This window comes from Ranitomeya variabilis, chromosome 1 (genome assembly GCF_051348905.1).
Source record: "Ranitomeya variabilis isolate aRanVar5 chromosome 1, aRanVar5.hap1, whole genome shotgun sequence".
In the NCBI taxonomy this organism is placed as follows: Eukaryota; Metazoa; Chordata; class Amphibia; order Anura; family Dendrobatidae; genus Ranitomeya; species Ranitomeya variabilis.
In genome coordinates, this window is record NC_135232.1 from 440,581,029 (window position 1) to 440,603,451 (window position 22,423).

The 22,423-nt window shown below is 43.2% G+C and overlaps 1 protein-coding gene across 2 annotated transcripts in view; it reads right to left on the minus strand.

The window, feature by feature from the left end:
- TMEM38B (transmembrane protein 38B) overlaps positions 1-22,423 on the minus strand; it is a 55,769-nt gene that overhangs the window by 17,529 nt on the left and 15,817 nt on the right. For both annotated transcript variants that reach the window (XR_013212986.1, XM_077249321.1), the window contains exons 2-3: positions 7,567-7,723; positions 1,728-1,912 (exon numbers count right to left, since the gene is read on the minus strand). Coding sequence is in view for 1 of the 2 variants with exons in the window: in XM_077249321.1 (XP_077105436.1) it covers positions 1,728-1,912; positions 7,567-7,723 (342 nt within the window). In the remaining variant the exon portion in view is untranslated. The remainder of the gene's footprint in view (positions 1-1,727; positions 1,913-7,566; positions 7,724-22,423) is intronic.

Sequence of the window (22,423 nt, forward strand, 5' to 3'; positions counted from 1 at the left end):
AGACACATTGTAGCTTTAAAGGTAACCTGTTAAAGGATTTTGAGTAACTAAACTGATGTGATGCTGTAAGATTTGTAAAGAGCATACCAAAGATGTCCTCATCCATTTCTCACTGAGGTAAGAAAAAAAAAAAACATACTGTAAGTTCTACATCAGTGACATTATATATGAAGAGCTTGCCAAGAGTCAATATGGCAGTGTTGGAACCATACAGAGTCATGTCATCTTGGCTCTTAGCATGTCCATTGGTACTTGACTCACCTCCCTCATTCTTAATAGCTGCTGATGTCAAACATGCGGGTGCCCTTACCACATTCTACCCCTGGTGCTGGAGATGTGAAAGATACATTGGTAAATTAAAGGGCACCTGTCACCCCGTTTTTTCCATATGAGATAAAAATACTGTTAAATAGGGCCTGAGCTGTGCTGGACAATAGTGTATTTTGTGGACCCCGATTCCCCACCTATGCTGCCGAAATACGGTACCAAAGTAGTCGTTTTCGCCTGTCAATCAGGCTGGTCTGGTCAGATGGGCGTGGTGTCTTCCCCCAGATCTTGCTTAGTTTTCCGTTGGTGGCGTAGTGGTGTGCGCATGCCCAAGTCCAGAATCCACTGCACAGGGGAGGGAAAAGAGCGCGATGTGCGATATTTCATTGGTGATCGGTGGCGGCGGCCATCTTCCTTTGGCCGCGCGTGCGCAGAAGCGGCGCTCTGCTGGCCGCGGCTTCAGGAAAATGGCCGCGGGATGCCGCGCGTGCGCAGATGGAGATCGCGGTGGCCATTTTCCTGAAGCAGAGTTCGCATCTCGGCTTCAGGAAAATGGCCGCCGCGATCTCCAAATGCGCACGCGCGGCATCCCGCGGCCATTTTCCTGAAGCCACAGCCAGCAGAGCCCCGCTTCTGCGCACGCGCGGCCAAAGGAAGATGGCCGCCCCCACCGATCACCAATGAAATATCGCACATCGCGCTCTTTTCACTCCCCTGTGCAGTGGATTCGGGACCTTGGGCATGCGCACACCACTACGCCACCAACGGAAAACTAAGCAAGGTCTGGGGGAAGACACCACGCCCTTTTGACCAGACCAGCCTGATTGACAGGCGAAAACTACTACTTTGGTAACGTATTTCGGCAGCATAGGTGGGGAATCGGGGTCCACAAAATACACTATTGCAATGCACAGCTCAGGCCCTATTTAACAGTATTTTTATCTCATACGGAAAAAACGGGGTGACAGGTTCCCTTTAATCCACGTATTCCTCACACACTGTGTGCTGCGAGGAGTTGTCAGTGTCTGCCCCAGGAATGGCAGTCAAGTATGTGATCTGCTCGCTTGATGACAGAACCTGTGTAGTCAGCATGGCCTCGCTGAATACAAGTAAATTGAGAGACGTCACGTCCACTAAATGGATTCTGCCCAGGAGTATGAATATCACATACCTAACTGCCATTCCTGGGGCAGAAAACGGCAAATCCACGCAGCGCACAATGCGTGCGCTGGGCGGATTCACAAGTCGGCAATGACACAGAGTGACTGCAGGCCTTTCATTTTAGAAAGGACAACCCCTTTAAACGCAAAGGTCTTTACCGTGTAATAATGGTGCAAGTGGTTAGGTCATGTAGGACGTTTCATTGCAGTTGAACAGCCACAGGTTACAATTTTCTATTCTAATCTGTTATGTTTTTTGGTTTGGCATAAAGCACATCAAATACTTTGCTCACATATTACCTTTCGCCCAGCCATTGGCAACCATGACTAGTAAAGCATCTTTAAAGCGACCATGGGCTTGTGTGACTCCAGCCAAAATCTTCCAAGTTCTGGTCACTTCTTTCATTGCTGCAGCAATAACACGTAGAGGTAGAAAACAAAAGGATCTATAGAACAGATCTAGCGGAAAGTAGTAGACCATGTACCTGAGTGGTAGAGAAAAGAAATATATATCATAAAATATCAAGAACCAAACATGTTCTGTAAGAAAGTGATAGGAATGTTATTATTTTAAAGTAGTTGTCTATCTTTGGGGATTTTTTTCTGACTTTCATCAAGAACACATGCAACTAAGATTAATTTTGTAATAAGGCTTAATTCAAAAATGTACATCTGTGTTGCACAGACTATAGCTACCTGCAGAAAAAAAGCAAATTTACTGCGAACACCACCAAGCCCAATCTGATGGTCCATTGGGAGTGCTTCTAACTTGCAGTTTGTTTTTTATAAGCTCTTTTCAGCAGATTTGTGAATACAGACCACATCCAAGCATACACTCTGCAAAATTTTTAATGAAAGTGAAGACTGACAACTCCTCTAACTCTATAGATGGAAAGGCCCTGTCATGTCTAAGGTTCTGATCACATCTATGGCAGAAGGACCAGGTTGAAATCTAATAGGAGTTTGTTGCTACAAGAGCAATTTGCCATGGAGGCCATGTTCAAAACACACAGCTGAAGGATTGCAATTATTCCATGCAGATTGAAACTTGTAAACAGGGTATAAAACCCTATAGCTGTGCTGTGCCATTTGTAACTGAAACTCATGTCATGATTTGCTATAACTTGCAGACCAAGCTATTCATTTGGCCCTTCACAGAATGAGGCACAGACCAAGTTACATGGCCTTATTTAATAAATCCAACAACAAAAAAAATGTTTGGATTTTGAAGATTACTCAGAAATGTTTTTCATACTTCAGGAAGTGGCTGCAGCCCTCACACTACACCTTTAACACAGGCACTTTAAAGCTGCAGTACCAAGCACAGACACTTACAAATGAGCCACCATGTTTGTAGGAACAATGAAGGGGATTAATGCGGTCTTCACTGTGCTCATCCTAAGGATAGGCCATCAAAAATGCATCGAAATGTATGTATTCCTTTTAACAGTTTGTAAAACTCAAGTAACGGATAATACAGTAGCACTATGCAGGCATGCATCACTTACAGCAGCATGCTGTAAGTCAGGGGTGGGGAATCTTTTTTTCTGCCAAGGGCCATTTGCATATTTATACCATCCTTCGGGGGCCGTACAAACTCCGTCCACAAAGTACATCCTAACTCTGGTACTGGTGTCAGGACGTAATCTTTCACTGCATGCCCTTCAGTGTTCAGTAGTGAACACTGCATGTGTGTGCTAACAGGGCAAGAAGGAATTAAAGAGCTGGTAGCAATCAAAATATAGCTCCCTGCCCAAGAATGCGGGCCCTGAGAATCTGCTCGGGGGCCTGATAAAAAGTCATCGAGGGCCGTAAATGGCCCTGGGGCCCGAGGTTCCCCACCCCTGCTGTAAGTGATGCACGCATGCATACATAGTACTATGCAGTGACTAGGAACTGTTGGCGCTTACCTGATCCCTCGAACTAGGGGGCGCCCTAGTCCATCCCTCTACCCCAAAAGATGAACACAACGGCATCACATATCTTGCTATGCTCCCATCTGCTGCCTCGGGGTAAATCTCGACTCTGCCCTGTCCTCAAACCGCATGTCCAAACTCTTGCCACCTCCTGTCGCCTCAAACTCAAAAATATTGCCAGAATCCGTCCTTTCCTCGGTCCACAATCTACTAAAACTCTTGTGCATGCCCTCATCATCTCCTGCCTTGATTACTGCAACACCCTCCTCTGTGGCCTCCCTGCTAACTCTTGCATCACTCCAGTCTGTCCTCAACTCTGCTGCCCGGCTAATCCACCTCTCTCCTCGCTACTCCCCTGCTTCTCCCCTCTGCAAATCCCTCCACTGGCTCCCAATTCCCCAACGAATCCAGTTCAAACTACTAACACTGATCAACAAAGCCATCCACAACCTGTCACCTCTCTATATCTCTGAACTAATCTCCCACTATCTTCCCTCACATAATCTCTGATCCATCCAAGACCTCCTACTCTCCTCCACACTTATTTGTTCCTCACACAACCGCCTCCAAGATTTCTCCCGAATGTCCCCCATTCTCTGGAATTCCACGCCTTAACACGTCCGATTATCCACCACCCTCAGATCCTTCAGACTGAACCTGAAAACCCATCTCTTCAGGAAAGCCTACAATAACCATTCTGCCCCCTCACCACCACCAGAGCTACCGCATCCCCGACCTTCTGTCTCTTCCCTATTATCCCATAGAATGTAAGTCCACAAGGGCAGGGTCCTCTCCCCTCTGCACCAGTCTGTCATTGTAAATTTGTTTACTGTAAACAATATCTAGAACTCTGTACATAACCCCTTTCTCATGTACAGCACCATGGAATTAATGGTGCTATATAAATAAATAATAATCTTAGCCCTTATCTGTTCCCTCCCCCAGCCAGTGAGGTGTGGGGGAAAAGTGTATATGATTACAATAACAAGACAAACGGGGATAAAAGAAAAACCACAACCATACAAAACAACAGTGGAATACAGGGGAGGGATAGGTAAGTGAAGAAAAGCACTCAAACCAACTCCACAAAGCAGTCTCCAGAACAACTCTCCAAACACGAACTACTCCTCCAACACCAAACCAGGCAGAATGAACTATCACTGGCAAGATCAGAAGCAAATAAGAGGGTTCTTATACCTGCTTGGAGTAACAAACTCAGAACAGCTGATACTACCCAAGACAGAACTCCAGGAGTCCAACTAAGCAGTTTACCCCTCTCCGTGCCAGAGCAAAGAAAGACAGAACTGCTAATAGGATAGTGAAGCCGTTCTAATTACAACAGATGTATGCGTCACCAGATGCTGATTTCGTCTGACACCACTGTCAAGGTATCCCCGTGACAATGCTGTGGTAAAGATATCAGATAAATCTTGACAACTGGAAAAGTGATATATAAAGTAATCATATTTAGACATTACTTAGGTAAAAATGAGTACTTTTTAGGGCTTCTAAAATACATGACAGCGTATTTGCACTAAAATTGCTAAAGGATATCGGGAATCTACCATTTAAAATGATCTGAATTACAAAAGCCCATCTCATACTTTATTTTATACTGCCAGTTATACCACTCATGTGCCAGCAGATGGCACAAAACAAAAAATATGTGGCAGTTGTCTGTTGCTATTTTACTTAACACAAGTGTATGTGAGGTATTGATATCAATAGATGAAAGTAGCTACAGGTATTACCTTATCACCATTAAACCAAATGATAGCAATGTGAGTTAGTTTCTAATGAAAAACTATTCTGAGCTTCAAATGAAAAAAATCCAAGCAGGCATAGGAAGAGGATATGGATGAAGCAGGTTTACAGCTCAGAAGAGGAACATGTGAATTTGGATTCTTCAGATTAATGCCTTCCCTTTGTAACCATGCAACTTTCTAAGTAAATGTCCTCCTTAGTCAGTCTTGTACAGAATTATACATGTCTGAAAAGCAAGTTTTTATTCTGCTTACAGACAGTAGTTGTAGTTTTATACGGGATCCATATTCCCATCCTGGAAAAGATTACCTTGACTCAGAAAACCCAGCATGGTGATCTCATTGCACAAAATAAGTGGAATTTGACACCTATTTTGCCATCAGTCAATTAACATCCTCTTAAAGGCCACATTCACACATGTTTAGCATTTTACCTCAGTATCTGTAAAGGTACCGTTACACTAAACGACTTACCAACGATCACGACCAGCGATACGACCTGGCCGTGATCGTTGGTAAGTCGTTGTGTGGTCGCTGGGGAGCTGTCACACAGACAGCTCTCTCCAGCGACCAACGATCAGGGGAACGACTTCGGCATCGTTGAAACTGTCTTCAACAATGCTGAAGTCCCCGGGTAACCAGGGTAAACATCGGGTTACTAAGTGCAGGGCCATGCTTAGTAACCCGATATTTACCCTGGTTACCATTGTAAAAGTTAAAAAAAAAAAACAAAACACTACATACTCACATTCCGATGTCTGTCACGTCCCCCGGCGTCCACAGGGTTACGCGCTGCTGCTCAGAGCTTCCTGTACTGAATGTGTCAGCTGTAAAGCAGAGCACAGCGGTGACGTCACCGCTGTGCTCTGCTTTACGGCCAGCGCTGACAGTCAGTGCAGGGAAGATGACAGCGGGGGACGTGACAGACATCGGAATGTGAGTATGTACTGTTTTTTTTTTTTTTTTAACTTTTACAATGGTAACCAGGGTAAATATCGGGTTACTAAGCGCAGCCCTGCGCTTAGTAACCCGATATTTACCCTGGTTACAAGTGAACACATCGCTGGATCGGCGTCACACACACCGATCCAGCGATGACAGCGGGTGATCAGCGACCAAATAAAGGTCCTGATCATTCCCATTGAGCAACGATCTCCCAGCAGGGGCCTGATCGTTGGTCGCTGTCACACTATAACGAGATCGTTAGCGGGATCGTTGCTACGTCACAAAAAGCGTGACGTTGCAACGATATCGTTAACGAAATCGTTATGTGTGAAGGTACCTTAAGCCAAAACCAGGAGTGGGTGATAAATACAGAAGTGGTGACTTGTTTTATTATACTTGTTTGACTGATTTTGGCTCAAAAATACTGACCAAATACTGAAAGTGTGAACGCAGCCAAAGAACCGGTCACCTCGGAAAACATCTTTTACCTGCAGATAGACAGTAGCAACATAATACTGTCTGGCCACCTGACTGTGTGGCTACGGAGAGAAAATTAACTTATTTCCTCTTGGGAGCCTCTGGCTTTCATTCATGGGGTGGGTGCAGGGAGTGGTTATAGTCAGTTTGCCCCTGGATTTTGACAGCTCACTCTATACAGATACATTGCAGAGCCGGCTGTCACAGTGCCAGGGTGCACTTAGAGCAACTCACACATGGCCCCACGAGTGAAAGCTGGTGGCTCCCGAAGAAAACTTCATTTTCTACTGGTAGCCACACCATCTCTTATATGGCCAGGAAGCATCGTAACACTTCACGCCGTAGATTAACCCAGTATCTGCAGGTAAACTGAAGTTTCGAAGATGACCGGTTCGCTTAAAGCAAGAACCTTCTGCAACAATTCATCAAGATGGTACAACACAAGTCTTTACTTTTGCAACATCTGTATACGTACGGGATAAGATTTCACCAGACAAATCCGGTACCAACTCATTGGTTTCGAATAATTTCTATACTTTTTTTCTGGGATAAGCATTTGGCATTGAAAACCTTGTTCTGCTTTTCTACTTTAAAATTACCATCTTAATGACATATGTTATTTTTAAAGAAAAGTGGAAGTTATCATGAGCAGCATCTTGACTCTGCTGCTAATCATCTACCATATTTCCAACTTGTTTAAAATTTAAGCAACGTTACATCTCTGCAATCAAAAGTAAAACATTAGGAAATGGTTTAATAACCAACCTCTTCACTAATGTGATGCGAAGGGGGTGCCCTGTCCCCGTTGTGCTGCCATTTTTGTACAATGCTGCAACACGAGAGTAATATGTGAACAAAGTTTTACAAGTGCAAGCATCATTGCTTGCTTTCTTATGCACTTTTCACATTCAATTTTTTGCTGTTACATTTTCATTTTTGCCAACATAGCACTTAAATACATAAAATGATAAAGAGAAAAAAAAAAAAAAAAGGGGGGGGGGAGATATCCTACTTAATAATGAATGTAGCAGCACTTACCAAACAACAGAGGCATATATAATGTTAGTACTATTTGAAAGGATTGCAACAGGGGGCTCCGCTAGTAATATAGAAGACAATATGCCACCTCCAAAGCAGCACAGCATGGCGCTGAACCAGGAAGCAAAAGGACTCCGAGATGCCACATCAACAGCTCCTACAAGAAAACACACACCAATCCTATGTGTTAATATTAGTGGTGCACATTTATCTAGATCATAAAATAATTATATCTAACAGTTAATGAGAAGTTCCCCAGTTGGGATTTTTTTTTTTTTTTTTTTACATTTCAGGCCACAAACTATCCATAAAATGCTCAACTTCATTTCATTTCTTGCAACATTTACCAGAACTCCGTGAACAAACAGATTGCACAATAAAATATTTTAGATGCACAAGCTGTGGGATTAAAGTACACAAATTATTAACATAAATAAATATATCAAAAAGATATCATGGATGTAACCATGCAAGTTAACATTCTCCCCTCCCGCCATCTTCTCCAGTGTGCAGCACCGTTCCACTCCCCTACTCAGTGATGTCACCCCTCTGCAGACTCTCCAGGTTAGGCTGTGTGCCCACATTGCGTTTTATGCGTTCCTGCCATGTTTTTTGCTGCAGCGGAAATGCTAAAAAATGCTTAGAAACCGCATTCCCATGCAATCCTATGGGATTCCGAAGTTGCTGTGCCCATGCTGCGGAATTTCCCGCTGCAGAATCACATAGCGGTAAAATCCGCAGCATGTTCATTATTTCTGCGGAATCTCGGCGATTCCGCAGCCATAGGATTGCATTGAAATGCTCACTTTACACATGTGGCTATGCTCTCCTCCAGGCCCTTGGGTACCATATCCCTGTAATTAAAATAAAAAATAGTGATATACTTACCTTCTGATGGCCCCCGAAGTCCTCCCGCCTCTCAGCGGTGCACGCGGCGGCTTCCGTTCCCAGGGATGCATTGCGCGAATCACCTGAGATGACGTCGGGGGTCACGCGATTATGAAGCCACAAAGGTATTTCACACAAGGCATCCCTGGAAATGGAACGTACCAGGAGTCCCGCTGAGGAGATCGGGGGCTGTCGGAAGTAGAGAATAAGCATATTTTAGTAGGCGCTTTTTTTTTTTTTCTGTAATTCCCAGCTCTAAGCCACGAACTCTATTCACATCACGCCTTGCAATCTTTCCTTTACACTCCTCACCACTAGGTATCACTCAAAGACCAATGAGGATTTAAAAAAAAAAAAAAAAAAAAAAAAAAGTGCATCACCGATACTACAATCCACGTGGCTCACTATGTAGCAGTTATCAATTGTATTGCTATAAATTTTTATGGAAGAAATTATTAAATTCCGAGTCATCTATGATTGTAATAGCGAGTGTTCAGTGATAATTGGTTTATTTGCAGTGTGTATTGTGAAGTTCAAGAAATGTGATGTAACTGAATCTAATTGAACAATGAAATTTATTCATACGTCTCTATAAAATTGATTTTGTAATTGATTTTGATCAATAAACATCATTCCTTTTATCTGAAAAAGGTGTCTTTCGTTCTTTATTTTACAAAAATCAGTACTGTTAATCGTATCAAATTGTCAATAAAAGAGGGTCCTATATAAATACTGTAGGTGTATCAAATGGTCAATAAAAGAGAATAAATATTGTTGGGACTATAAATAAAAGGTCCTATATAATAATAGATGTATCAAATTATCAAAAGAGAATAAATATTATTGGGACTATAAATAAAAGGTCCTATATAATAATAAGTGTATCAAAAAGTCTATACTGGGAATCGTGTCAGTAATCAATTTAATACAATTTGATACACTACGATATTCGAATGATATCTAATACACTAATGCACTACGATATTTGTATATCTATTTAATTCACTTTAATACACTAAGATTTCCATATGATAGCTATTTAATATACTTTGATAACAATTTGTTAACAATTTATGAGAATCGTGTCAGTAATCAATTTAATACACTTTGATTCACTACGATATCTGTATCTACTATATAATTGTCTAAGGGTCACTTCCGTCTGTCTGTCCGCAACTTCCGTAACGGTTATTCATTAGCTGATTGGTCTCGCCAGCTGCCTGTCATGGTTGCCGCGACCAATCAGCGGCCGGCCGCTCCATACTCCCCGCAGTCACGGCTCACACAGGGTTAAATGCCAGCGGTAACGGACCGCGTTATGACGCGGGTAACTCACTCCGTTACCGCCGCTATTAACCCTGTGTGACCAAGTTTTTACTATTGACGCTGCCTATGCAGCGTCAATAGTAAAAGGATCTAATGTTAAAAATAAAAAAAAAAAATTATATACTCACCTTCCGCTGCCTTTCCCGCTCCTCGCCACCCTCCGGTAACCGCTCTGTGCAAGCGGCAGGTTCCGGTACCAATTATCGTATGGCAGAAGGACCTGCCATGACGTCACGGCCATGTGACCGCGACGTCATCACACCCTGGGACCGGAAGCTGCCGCCTGTACCGCGCACAGGCGACAGAACTACAAGTATGGTGAGTATGTTAGAACTACAAGGGGCCCTCGGATCGGAAGGCGAGTATGTTTATTTTTTAACCTGTGACATACGTGGCTGGGCAATCTACTACGTATCTAGGCAATATACTACGTGGCTGGGCTGTATACTACGTGGCTGGGCTGTATACTACGTGGGCTGGGCTATATACTACGTGGGCTGGGCTATATACTACGTGGGCTGGGCTATATACTACGTGGGCTGGGCTATATACTACGTGGGCTGGGCTATATACTACGTGGACATGCATATTCTAGAATACCCGATGCGTTAGAATAGTTCGGGCCACTGTCTAGTATCTATATAATTCACTTTAGATGATTTTATTTAATTATCTGCTAGCCAGAACACATATTTGGTAATCGCCTCTTAACACAGACCCTAACAGTGCTGAAAAATTATGCCATCACCACTTCCTGAACACTTGTAAAACAACAGTGATACTATATCTTATTAAGGGACCACTGTCACCCCCCCCCCCAGCCGTTATAAACTAAAAGAGCCACCTTGTGCAGCAGTAATGCTGCAGTCTAACAAGGTGGCTCTTTTAGTTTTTGATTCATTTATTACCTCAAAAAAGCGTTTTAAAAATTGGCCACACATACCAGATATTATACCTGGAGGCGGTCCGAAGCGTCCTGTATGAATCCCCCAACTGCCGTCACTCATCTCTTCAGGGCAGATGGTCCCCGCCCCCTGAGCGCTGTTATCGTCTGAAATCCGGCGCCTGCGCTGTGCGTGCCTGCCTGGGGCCTGCGCAGTGTTCATTGTCAGTGGGGCCACACTGTTGCTGAATCCCCCGCCCCGCACTGTTATTCATTATGCACAGTGCGGGGCTGGGGTTCCTGGGAAGGCGGGGGAGCGTCGGAGCGTCTAAACAGCGCAGTGCGCATGCCCAGGAACCCCAGCCCCGCACAATGAATAACAGTGCGGGGCGGGGGATTCCGCAACAGTGTGGCCGCACTGACAATGAACACTGCGCAGGCCCCAGGCAGGCACGCACAGCGCAGGCGCCAGATTTCAGACGATAACAGCGCTCAGGGGGCGGGGACCATCGGCCCTGAAGAGATGAGTGACGGCAGTTGGGGGATTCATACAGGACGCTTCGGACCGCCTCCAGGTATAATATCTGGTATGTGTGGCCAATTTTTAAAACGCTTTTTTGAGGTAATAAATGAATTAAAAACTAAAAGAGCCACCTTGTTAGACTGCAGCATTACTGCTGCACAAGGTGGCTCTTTTAGTTTATAACGGCTGGGGGGGGGGGGGGGGTGACAGTGGCCCTTTAAACTCATCACCGCTGTATGCTGTTGTATATCATGCTGTAATCCCGCTCCTATTATTTTTGTAAGAAGTGTAATGATGTATGTTAATTGTACTTTTGATGCTTTGTATATAATTCTGTACAAATTTTATATTATTGAAATGGCTTTGAGATGCATTTATTTTATTACATTAAAATCTTTTTAAACTTTTACAAATACTGTGTCTTTGCTTTTTTACAAATGTATAAAACACCCGCTTTATACTTGATGGTGTTGTAACCTGGCCATATACAGTACATAATATGCCCATACAATGAGACTGGTGTGTTATAAACTACATATAAAATGAGAGTCACAGTATCAAATAAATACACTGCTAGGATACAAAATCATAAAATGCTACACAAGATAAGCCAGAAACACTATCATTTTGGTCTATGTGCTAAATTACACTGGTGTGGATATAAAAATTAGAGTCACTAATAAGCGTAAATACACTGGTAGACAATAAAGTTTGTCTTTCACATACATGAAATATAAAATGAGAAGCCCATTATCAAATAAAATACATTGCTCTGGTAAACGCAGCAAACTCATATCTGCTTCATATAAAATCTCTATATCTAATTGATATGATATAAAGTGAGAATCGCTGTATCAAATACAATGCTAGGAATATCAAAAGGAGAGGCAATCAGATACACTGCTACGAAAGGCGTGGTTACACACTTTTGATACACTTTGATAGGGGCGGGGCATCTGTCAAATTAAGTTTGACGAATGATATGTAATCTACACTACTAATGTTCTTCTGTCTGATCCAAACATCTCAAAGTTGGATTCGTCTGTCCATAGCTTTTTTCCAATCTTCCTCTGTTCAATGTCTGTGTTCTTTTGCCCATATTAATCTTTTCCTTTTATTAGCTCAGATATGTCTTTTTCTTTGCCACTCTGCCCTGAAGGCCAGCATCCCGGAGTCGCCTCTTCACTGTAGACGTTGACACTGGCGTTCTGCGCGTACTATTTAATGAAGCTGCCAGTTGAGGACCTGTGAGGCGTCGATTCCTCAAACTACAGATTCTAATGTACTTGTCTTGTTGCTCAGTTGTGTAGCGGGGCCTCCCATTTCTCTTTCTACTCTGGTTAGAGCCTGATTGTGCTCTCCTCTGAAGGGAGTAGTACACACCATTGTAGGAAATCTTCAGTTTCTTGGCAATTTCTCACATGGAATAGCCTTCATTTCTAAGAACAAGAATAGACTGTCGAGTTTCACATAAATGTTCTTTTCTGGCCATTTTGAGAGTTTAACCCCTTTACCCCCCAAGGGTGGTTTGCACGTTAATGACCGGGCCAATTTTTACAATTCTGACCACTGTCCCTTTATGAGGTTATAACACTGGAACGCTTCAACGGATCTTGGCGATTCTGACATTGTTTTCTCGTGACATATTGTACTTCATGTTAGTGGTAAAATTTATTCGATATAACTTGCGTTTGTGAAAAAAACCGAAATTTGGCGAAAATTTAGAAAATTTCACAATTTTCCAACTTTGAATTTTTATGCCCTTAAATCACAGAGATATGTCACGCAAAATACTTAATAAGTAACATTTCCCACATGTCTACTTTACATCAGCACAATTTTGGAACCAAAATTTTTTTTTGTTAGGGAGTTATACGGGTTAAAAGTTGACCAGAAATTTCTCATTTTTACAACACCATTTTTTTTTTTTTAGGGACCACATCTCATTTGAAGTCATTTTGAGGGGTCTATATGATAGAAAATACCCAAGTGTGACATCATTCTAAAAACTGCACCCCTCAAGGTGCTCAAGACCACATTCAAGAAGTTTATTAACCCTTCAGGTGTTTCACAGGAATTTTTGGAATGTTTAAATAAAAATGAACATTTAACTTTTTTTCACACAAAATTTATTTCAGCTCCAATTTGTTTTATTTTACCAAGGGTAACAGGAGAAAATGGACCCCAAAAGTTGTTGTACAATTTGTTCTGAGTACGCCGATACCCCATATGTGGGGGTAAACCACTGTTTGGGCGCATGGCAGAGCTCGGAAGGAAAGGAGCGCCATTTTACTTTTCAATGCAAAATTGACTGGAATTGAGATGGGACACCATGTCGCGTTTGGAGAGCCCCTGATGTGCCTAAACATTAAAACTCCCTACAAGTGACACCATTTTGGAAACTAGACCCCCTAAGGAACTTATCTAGATGTGTTTTGAGAGCTTTGAACCCCCAAGTGTTTCACTACAGTTTATAACGTGAGGGGGAACCACTGTTTGGGCGCATGGCAGAGCTCGGAAGGGAAGGAGCGCCATTTGGAATGCAGACTTAGATGGATTGGTCTGCAGGCGTCACGTTGCATTTGCAGAGCCCCTGATGTACCCAAACAGTACAAACCCCCCACAAGTGACCCCATATTGGAAACTAGACCTCCCAAGGAACTTATCTAGATGTGTTGTGAGAACTTTGAACCCCCAAGTGTTTCACTACAGTTTACAACGCAGAGCCGTGAAAATAAAAAACTTTTTTTCCCACAAAAATGATTTTTAGCCCCCCAAATTTTTATTTTCCCAAGGATAACAAGAGAACTTCGACCCCAAAAGTTGTTGTCCAATTTGTCCCAAGTACGCTGATACCCCATATGTTGGGGTAAACCCCTGTTTGGGCGCACGGGAGAGCTCGGAAGGGAAGGAGCACTGTTTTACTTTTTCAACGCAGAATTGGCTGGAATTGAGATCGGACGCCATGTCGCGTTTGGAGAGCCCCTGGTGTGCCTGAACAGTGGAAACCCCCAATTCTACCTGAAACCCTAATCCAAACACACCCCTAACCCTAATCCCAACGGTAACCCTAACCACACCCCTAACCCTGACACACCCCTAACTCTAATCCCAACCCTAATCCCAACCGTAAATGTAATCCAAACCCTAACCCTAACTTTAGCCCCAACCCTAACCCTAACTCCAACCCTAGCCCTAACCCTAACGGGAAAATGGAAATAAATACATTTTTTTATTTTTCGCTAACTAAGGGGGTGATGAAGGGGGGTTGGATTTACTTTAATAGCGGGGTTTTTTTAGCGGATTTTTATGATTGGCAGCCGTCACACACTGAAAGACACCTTTTATTGCAAAAAATATTTTTTGCATTACCACATTTTGAGAGATATCATTTTTCCATATTTTGGTCCACAGAGTCATGTGAGGTCTTGTTTTTTGCGGGACGAGTTGACGTTTTTATTGGTAACATTTTCGGACACGTGACAGTTTTTGATCACTTTTTATTCCGATTTTTGTGAGGCAGAATGACCAAAAACCAACTATTCATGAATTTCTTTTGGGGGAGGCGTTTATACCGTTCCACATTTGGTAAAATTGATAAAGCAGTTTTATTCTTCGGGTCAGTACAATTACAGCGATACCTGATTTATATCTTTTTTTTATGTTTTGGCGCTTTTATACAATAAAAACTATTTTATAGAAAAAATAATTATTTTGGCATCGCTTTATTCTGAGGACTATAACTTTTTTTATTTTTTCTTTGATGACGCTGTATGGCGGCTCGTTTTTTGCGGGACAAGATGACGTTTTCAGCGGTGCCATGGTTATTTATATCCGTCTTTTTGATCGCGTTATTCCACTTTTTGTTCGGTGGTATGATAAAGTGTTTTTTGGCTCTTTTTTCTCTTATGGTGTTCACTGAAGGGGTTAACTAGTGGGACAGTTTTATAGGTTGGGTCGTTACGGACATGGCGATACTAAATATGTGTACTTTTGTTGGTTTTTTTGGATAAAAAAATGTATTTATGGGAATATATTTTTTTCTTTATTTAGGAATTTATTTTTTTTTTAACACATATGGAAGTTTTTGTTTTTTTTTTACTTTTTTACTTTGTCCCAGGGGGGGACATCACAGATCGCCGATCTGACAGTTTGCACAGCACTCTGTCAGATCTGCGATCTTACTTTCATCGGAGCAGGCTGCTCTGCAGCCTGCTCCGGACCCGGAAGTACTCCCTGCAGGACCCGGATGCAGCCCCGCGGCCATTTTGGATCCGGGGACTGCAGGGAGGAGACGCTCGCTACAAGGCGAGTACATCGCTTTGTACCGATCATCTCACGGAAGCACGCAGAGAGCCCCCTCCCTGTGCGATGCTTCCCTGTAACGCCGGTACACCGCGATCATGTTTGATCGTGGTGTGCCGGTGGTTAATGTGCCGGGGGCGGTCCGTGACCGCTCCTGGCACATAGTGCCGGATGTCAGCTGCGATAGGCAGCTGACACCCGGCCGCGCTCCCCCCATGAGCGCGGCCGATCGCATATGATGTACTATCCCGTCGGTGGTCATACGGGCCCACCCCACCTCGACGGGATAGTACGTCAGATGTCAGAAAGGGGTTAATGGAACCAACAAATGTAATGCTCCAGATTCTCAACTAGTTCAAAGGAATGTCTGGTTTATATGTTCTCTAATTCAACACAAGAAAAAAATAAAAAAAAAGAGCAAAAAGGTCCCAAATAAAATCAAAATCATAATTTATTCAAATATACATGTAGACAACACAAAGTAACCACAGAAAAAAAAATCCATAAACAAAGCAGAATAGCTGATATCATAGGTGTAATACCCAGAAACCGCATGTATCAAAGTGGATGGGAGGGCAGAAAAAACACCACATCAGAAATTGCTGGTACAGTAAGATCACACTAGATAAATTTATCCCTGGTAGGAAATATTAGACTGCTCAAAAAAGTAGATAAACGCAGCTTCTAAAACAGTATATGCAAAAAAACAATATCAAAATGTAAATGCTGCAAATAAGAGAAAGTTGGAAGGCAGAATAACAACCCGACCATTTACTGTGAAAAACAGCAAAGAATTGTATGTATCACTTTAAAAGCCACTCACATATCTGAAGGTGTCAAATAGTGCCCTTACCCATACATGCGGTTTCTGGGTGTTACACCTGTGACATCGGCTATTCTACTTTGTTTATGGATTTTTTCTGTGGTTAATTTGTGTTGGCTACACGTATATTTGAATAAAATTATGATTTTGATTTTATTTGAGACCTCTGTGCTCTTTTTTTCTTGTGTTGAATGGCTATTTGAGAGTGTCTGGTGCTATTCTAGCACCCCTACCATGTGAATTAAGGGGAATATGTAATTAACAAAATGTTTTCTGCTCTGAAGCTTGTGTTTCTTATAGGTTCTCTAATCAGCCAAACTGTTTACAGCTTTGCCAACATACTTGCACAAGGGTTTCTAAGGGTATTCTAACCCTCCATTAGCCTTCTTAGGCCGGTTTCACACGTCAGTGGCTCCGGTACGTGAGGTGACAGTTTCCTCACGTACCGGAGCCACTGACACACGTAGACACATTAAAATCAATGCATCTGTACAGATGTCATTGATTTTTTGCGGACCGTGTCTCCGTGTGCCAAACACGGAGACATGTCAGTGTTCGTGGGAGCGCACGTATTACACGGACCCATTAAAGTCAATGGGTCCGTGTAAAACACGTACCGCACACGGACGTTCTCCATGTGCCGTGCAGGAGACAGCGCTCCAGTAAGCGCTGTCCCCCCCACATGGTGCTGAAGCCGCGATTCATATCTTCTGTGCAGCAGCGTTTGCTGTAAAGAAGATATGAATAATCAATTTTTTTAGTGGTATTTCGTGTTTAAAATAAAGCTCCATGTCCCCACCCCCTGTGCGCCCCCCCCCCGCTGTTCTGAAAATACTCACCCGGCTCCCTCGTTGGCTGTCGCTGCTTCCTGTCCTGGCCGCACCTTCTACTGTATGCGGTCACGTGGGGCCGCCGATTACAGTCATGAATATGCGGCTCCACCTCCCATAGGGGTGGAGCCGCATATTCATTACTGTAAATGAGCGGCCCCACGTGACCGCATACAGTAGAAGGTGCGGCCAGGACAGGACACAGAGGGAGGCGGGTGAGTATTTTCAGAACAGCGGGGGGGGGGGGGGGGGGGGGGGGGGACATGGAGCTTTATTTTAAACACGAAATACCACTAAAAAAATGGATTATTCATATCTTCTTTACAGCGAACGCTGCTGCACAGGAGATATGAATCGCGGCTTCAGCACGATGCAGGGGACAGCGCTAAACTTTAGCGCTGTCTCCTGCACGGTGCGTGTGGTACCCAGTGGGCACACGGGAGGCACACGTGTGTCACACTGATGTGCCACAGAAACGCAGGGGCACACGGACACGGATAATTCCGGTACCGATTTTTTCTGGTACCGGAATTATCTGGACGTGTGGGACAGGCCTTACACAGTTAGCAAACACAAAGTACCATAAGAACACTGAAGTGATGGTTGTTGGAAATGGGCCTCTATACACCTATGAAGATATTGCATTACAAACCAGACGTTTGCAGCTAGAATAGTCATTTACCACGTTAACAATGTATAGAGTGTATTTCTGAATCACTTAATGTTAGCTTCATTGGAAAAAAAACCTGTGCTTTTCTTTCAAAAATAAGGAAATTTCTAAGTGACCCTAAACTTTTGAACGGTACTGTATATACTCAATATAGGGGAAACAGAATATACTTATACATGCCTTTTGTCTTCTGTTTACATCTGTATATTATATCCTGACTAGTGATGAGCGAGTATACTCGTTGCTCGGGTGGTCTCCAAGTATTTGTGAGCAACCAGGCAAACCCCACAAGTATTCAGGCTGTCCAGCAGCCGCAAATCATGCAGTTGTTTCGAGAAAAACTAAATCTCCGAGCACTCACAAATACTTTGAAAAAAAAAAAGTAAAACACCCATGGATGTAATCTAATCACTTATCCATGATTATGGAACCCATGTAACAATTGTTTGTATATAGGGAAGTTTACCTTTTTTTAAAGTTGATATTCTTGTGATATTTATTCTTCAATAAATTTTTTATATATGTTTTGGTACTTTTCAGTAAAAAGATGCAGCGTGTCCCAGACATAGGATGGAAGAGAAGCAACAAATGGGCGCAATACCCTATCAATGTACCGTATATTCCAACATTTCGACTCACTGATTCAGTACCCAATACTATCAGGCAGCCCTTTAATGGCTCAAGCCCCTTATGCATCTTAAGTAGGGCATAAAATTTGGATATAAAAGAACGGATACATCCGGAACAAAAAATTTCTATTCCTTGTCAGAAAGGAGAGCTATACCTCTGGCGGCCTCAAGGATGTCCAGAAGTTCACTGGGACATTTGTGTTGGATCGGAAGTTAAATGTCATATAGGGTCTCTGATCATTCAGGATATATCCATCTATCTATCTATCTATCTATATAGATATAGATTTTGTCTAAGGGGTACTTCCGTCTTTCTGTTGGCAACTTCCGTCACGGAAATCCCGCGTTGCTGTTTGGTCGCGCCAGCTGCCTGTCATGGCTGCCGCGACCAATCAGCGACGGCCACAGTCAGATTAGTCCCTCCCTACTCCCCTGCTGTCAGTGCCCGGCGCCCGCTCCATACTCCCCGCAGTCACGGCTCACACAGGGTTAAATGCCAGCGGTAACGGACCGCATTATGCCGCGGGTAACTCACTCCGTTACTGCCACTATTAACCCTGTGTGACCAAGTTTTTACTATTGATGCTGCCTATGCAGCGTCAATAGTAAAAACATCTAATGTTAAAAATGATTAAAAAAAATTAAAAATCATTATATACTCACCTTCCGCCGCCTTTCCCGCTCCTCGCGACGCTCCGGTGACCGCTCCATGCAAGCGGCAGGTTCATGTGCTAAGGATGGTATGCGACAAGGACCTGCCATGACATCACGGTCATGTGGCCACGGCGTCATCACACCCTGGGACCGGAAGCTGCCGCCTGCACCGAACACTGGCGAAAGAACTACAAGGGGCCCTCGGAAGGTGAGTATATGTTTTTTATTTTTTAACCTGTGATATACGTGGCTGGGCAATATACTACGTGGCTGGGCAATATACTACGTGGCTCTGTGCTGTATACTACGTCACTTGGCAATATTATACGTGGCTGTGTGCTGTATACTATGTCACTTGGCAATATACTACGTCACTGGGCAATATACTACGTGGCCTGTGCAATATACTACGTCACTTGGCAATATACTACGTGGCTCTGTGCTGTATACTACGTGGGCTGTGCAATATACTACGTGGGCTGTGCAATATACTACGTGGGCTGTGCAATATACTACGTGGGCTGTGCAATATACTACGTGGGCTGTGCAATATACTACGTGGGCTGTGCAATATACTACGTGGGCTGTGCAATATACTACGTGGGCTGTGCAATATACTACGTGGGCTGTGCAATATACTACGTGGCTGTGTGCTGTATACTATGTCGTTGGGCAATATACTACGTCACTGGGCAATATACTACGTGCCTCTGTTCTGTATACTACGTCACTGGGCAATATACTACGTGACTGGCCAATATACTACGTCACTGGGCAATATACTACGTGGGCTGTGCAATATACTACGTGGGCATGCATATTCTAGAATACCCGATGCGTTAGAATCGGGCCACCATCTAGTAATACATATTGTGGCATCTCTGGTGGTCCAGGCAGACAAGGTTCCCTCCCTGATCAAAAGGCTTAATGAGATTCTTAGCTATCTTAAATTCATGGAGGGCAAAGTATTTCTCCTCAGTCGGTTTTGGGACAAAATGTAGATTTTTACATGGAATTTTACATACATCTCAATCCAAAATCCTTTGGCCTCCAAGAGCTTGAGACAACTAAGGATCTCATTAAGTCCTCTGATAAAGGAGGAAACCTTGTACTCATGGACCACCAAAGATGCCTTAATGTGTGTGTTATTCCATTCTGAATGATCAAAGAACCTAACACAAAAATCCAAGTATCTTCTAAAAATTGAAATCAAAGCCAAAACATGAAAATACTTCTTGAATAGAAGCTACAACTATCTAGTCAAAGGATATAATACAAAACGATATACATAAAACAGCCCTTCCTCAAGAAAGCATCTTAATCCTTGATAACTACACCAATATGTATTCCTAAACTGCTCAAAACACATCAGCAAAAGAAGCATTTCTAAATAACATATGACCATTGTAGGTGGTTTCCTGCATTTTCATCCCTGCAGGTTCTCTCCAATTTTCAGTTCTCTCGGATAGTGGGTGGAGAATGGCTCCTTTAATGCATCCTCTACACCAGGGGTGGGAAATTAAGTTTCCCTATGGGCCACATGAGAGACCATGACTGTTGTGGAGAGCCGAATCAATAGGATGAAGTTAATTCTGCTCAATATTAATAATTATATTAATATTAATTGTATCACTTAATATTGAGCACAATTAAGCAGGTTCACATCCTCATATGCTGCATGAGTCCCCACACAGCCTCATGTCCAGCCAAACAGCTTATGAGAAAAAAAAAAAAAAAAAGAAAAAAATAGAATTATTCTTACCGTTAATTCGGTTTCTAGGAACCTTCCACGACGGCATATGGAGGTTGTCTCTTTGCCCTAATGGGGAACAGGAAACACAGAGGTTAAAAGGACCTCCCACCTCCCACTTGCCAGTGACTTACAACTGAGACCATTGCACTGGTTTACCTTTAAAATCCCAGAACTAATCCAGGAATATATATCGGGTGGGAAATTAGTGCCGTCGTGGAAGGTTCCTAGAAACCGAATTAACGGTAAGAATAATTCTATTTTCTCTAGTCACCTTCCACGACGGCATATGGAGGAATACCAACTAATTTTGGCACTAGGGAGGGACAACGGCCTGGAGTACTTTGCGGCCGAAGGCTAAGTCCTTGTTGGACAATACATCTAGTCTGTAATGTTTAGAGAAAGTATGGAGTGAAGACCACGTTGCTGCCCTGCAAATCTGCTCCGGAGATGCGCCTGCTCTTTCTGCCCAGGAAACCGATGTGGATCTTGTTGAATGGGCTTTGATACCTACTGGAGGTAACTTGTTTTGAGCGAGATAGGCTTCCGTAATAGCCTTCTTGATCCATGTAGCGATGGTACTTTTGGCTACCTTTTTCCCCTTGTTTTGTCCTGAGAGATGGATAAACAGGTTATGATCAATTCGGAATGTACTGGTGTGATCCAAGTATTGTAAAAGAATACGTCGAACATCCAAGGTGTTGAATCTTTTCTTCCGAGTTTGCTGGATTGTGGCAAAAGGTTGGTAGAAAAATCTCTTGAGAACGGTGGAAGTCAGAGATAACCTTCGGAAGAAAGGACGGATCAAGACGAAGCACAATTGAATCATCTCTTACCAGGAGATAAGGTTCTCGTGTAGACAAGGCCTGTAATTCACCAATTCTTCTGGCTGAAGTAATGGCAACCAAGAACACGGCTTTATAGGCTAGGTTTTGTGGAGAACAAGATGATAGTGGTTCAAAGGGTGGGCCTGTCAGACCCTGGAGAACTATATTGAGATCCCATGGGGGAACTATGACCTGTTTTCTAGGATTCATTCTAGTAGCCGATGTCATGAACCTTTTAATCCAGCGATGACTCGCTAAATCTTGATCAAAGACCGCGCTAAGTGCAGAGACCTGGACCTTGAGGGTACTAGGCCTGAGACCTATTTCCAAGCCTTTTTGCAAAAAGTCCAATATAACGGGTATATTAGGCTTGAGGGGGTCTGGAAGGTTAGGCAGACAGAATGAAGAAAACTTTTTCCAGATTTTGTTGTAGATGGCGTTGGTCACCGGTTTTCTCGATTTTTGTAGGGTAGCTATGACAGGAATTGATAGTCCTTTAGCTCTTAAAACCTGGGTTTCAGCAACCACGCCGCCAAGCTCCACTTCTGAGGGTCTGGGTGGAGAATGGGACCCTGAGAAAGAAGATCGTGTTTTATCGGCAACATTACTGGTCCATCCACTTGTAGTTGGGTAATTAGGTTGAACCAACTCCTTTTGGGCCACAATGGAGCTATCAGGATAGTTGGAGTCCTTTCTAGGTGTATCTTCCGTAGAACCTTGGCAAGGATGGGGATTGGCGGAAAAGCATA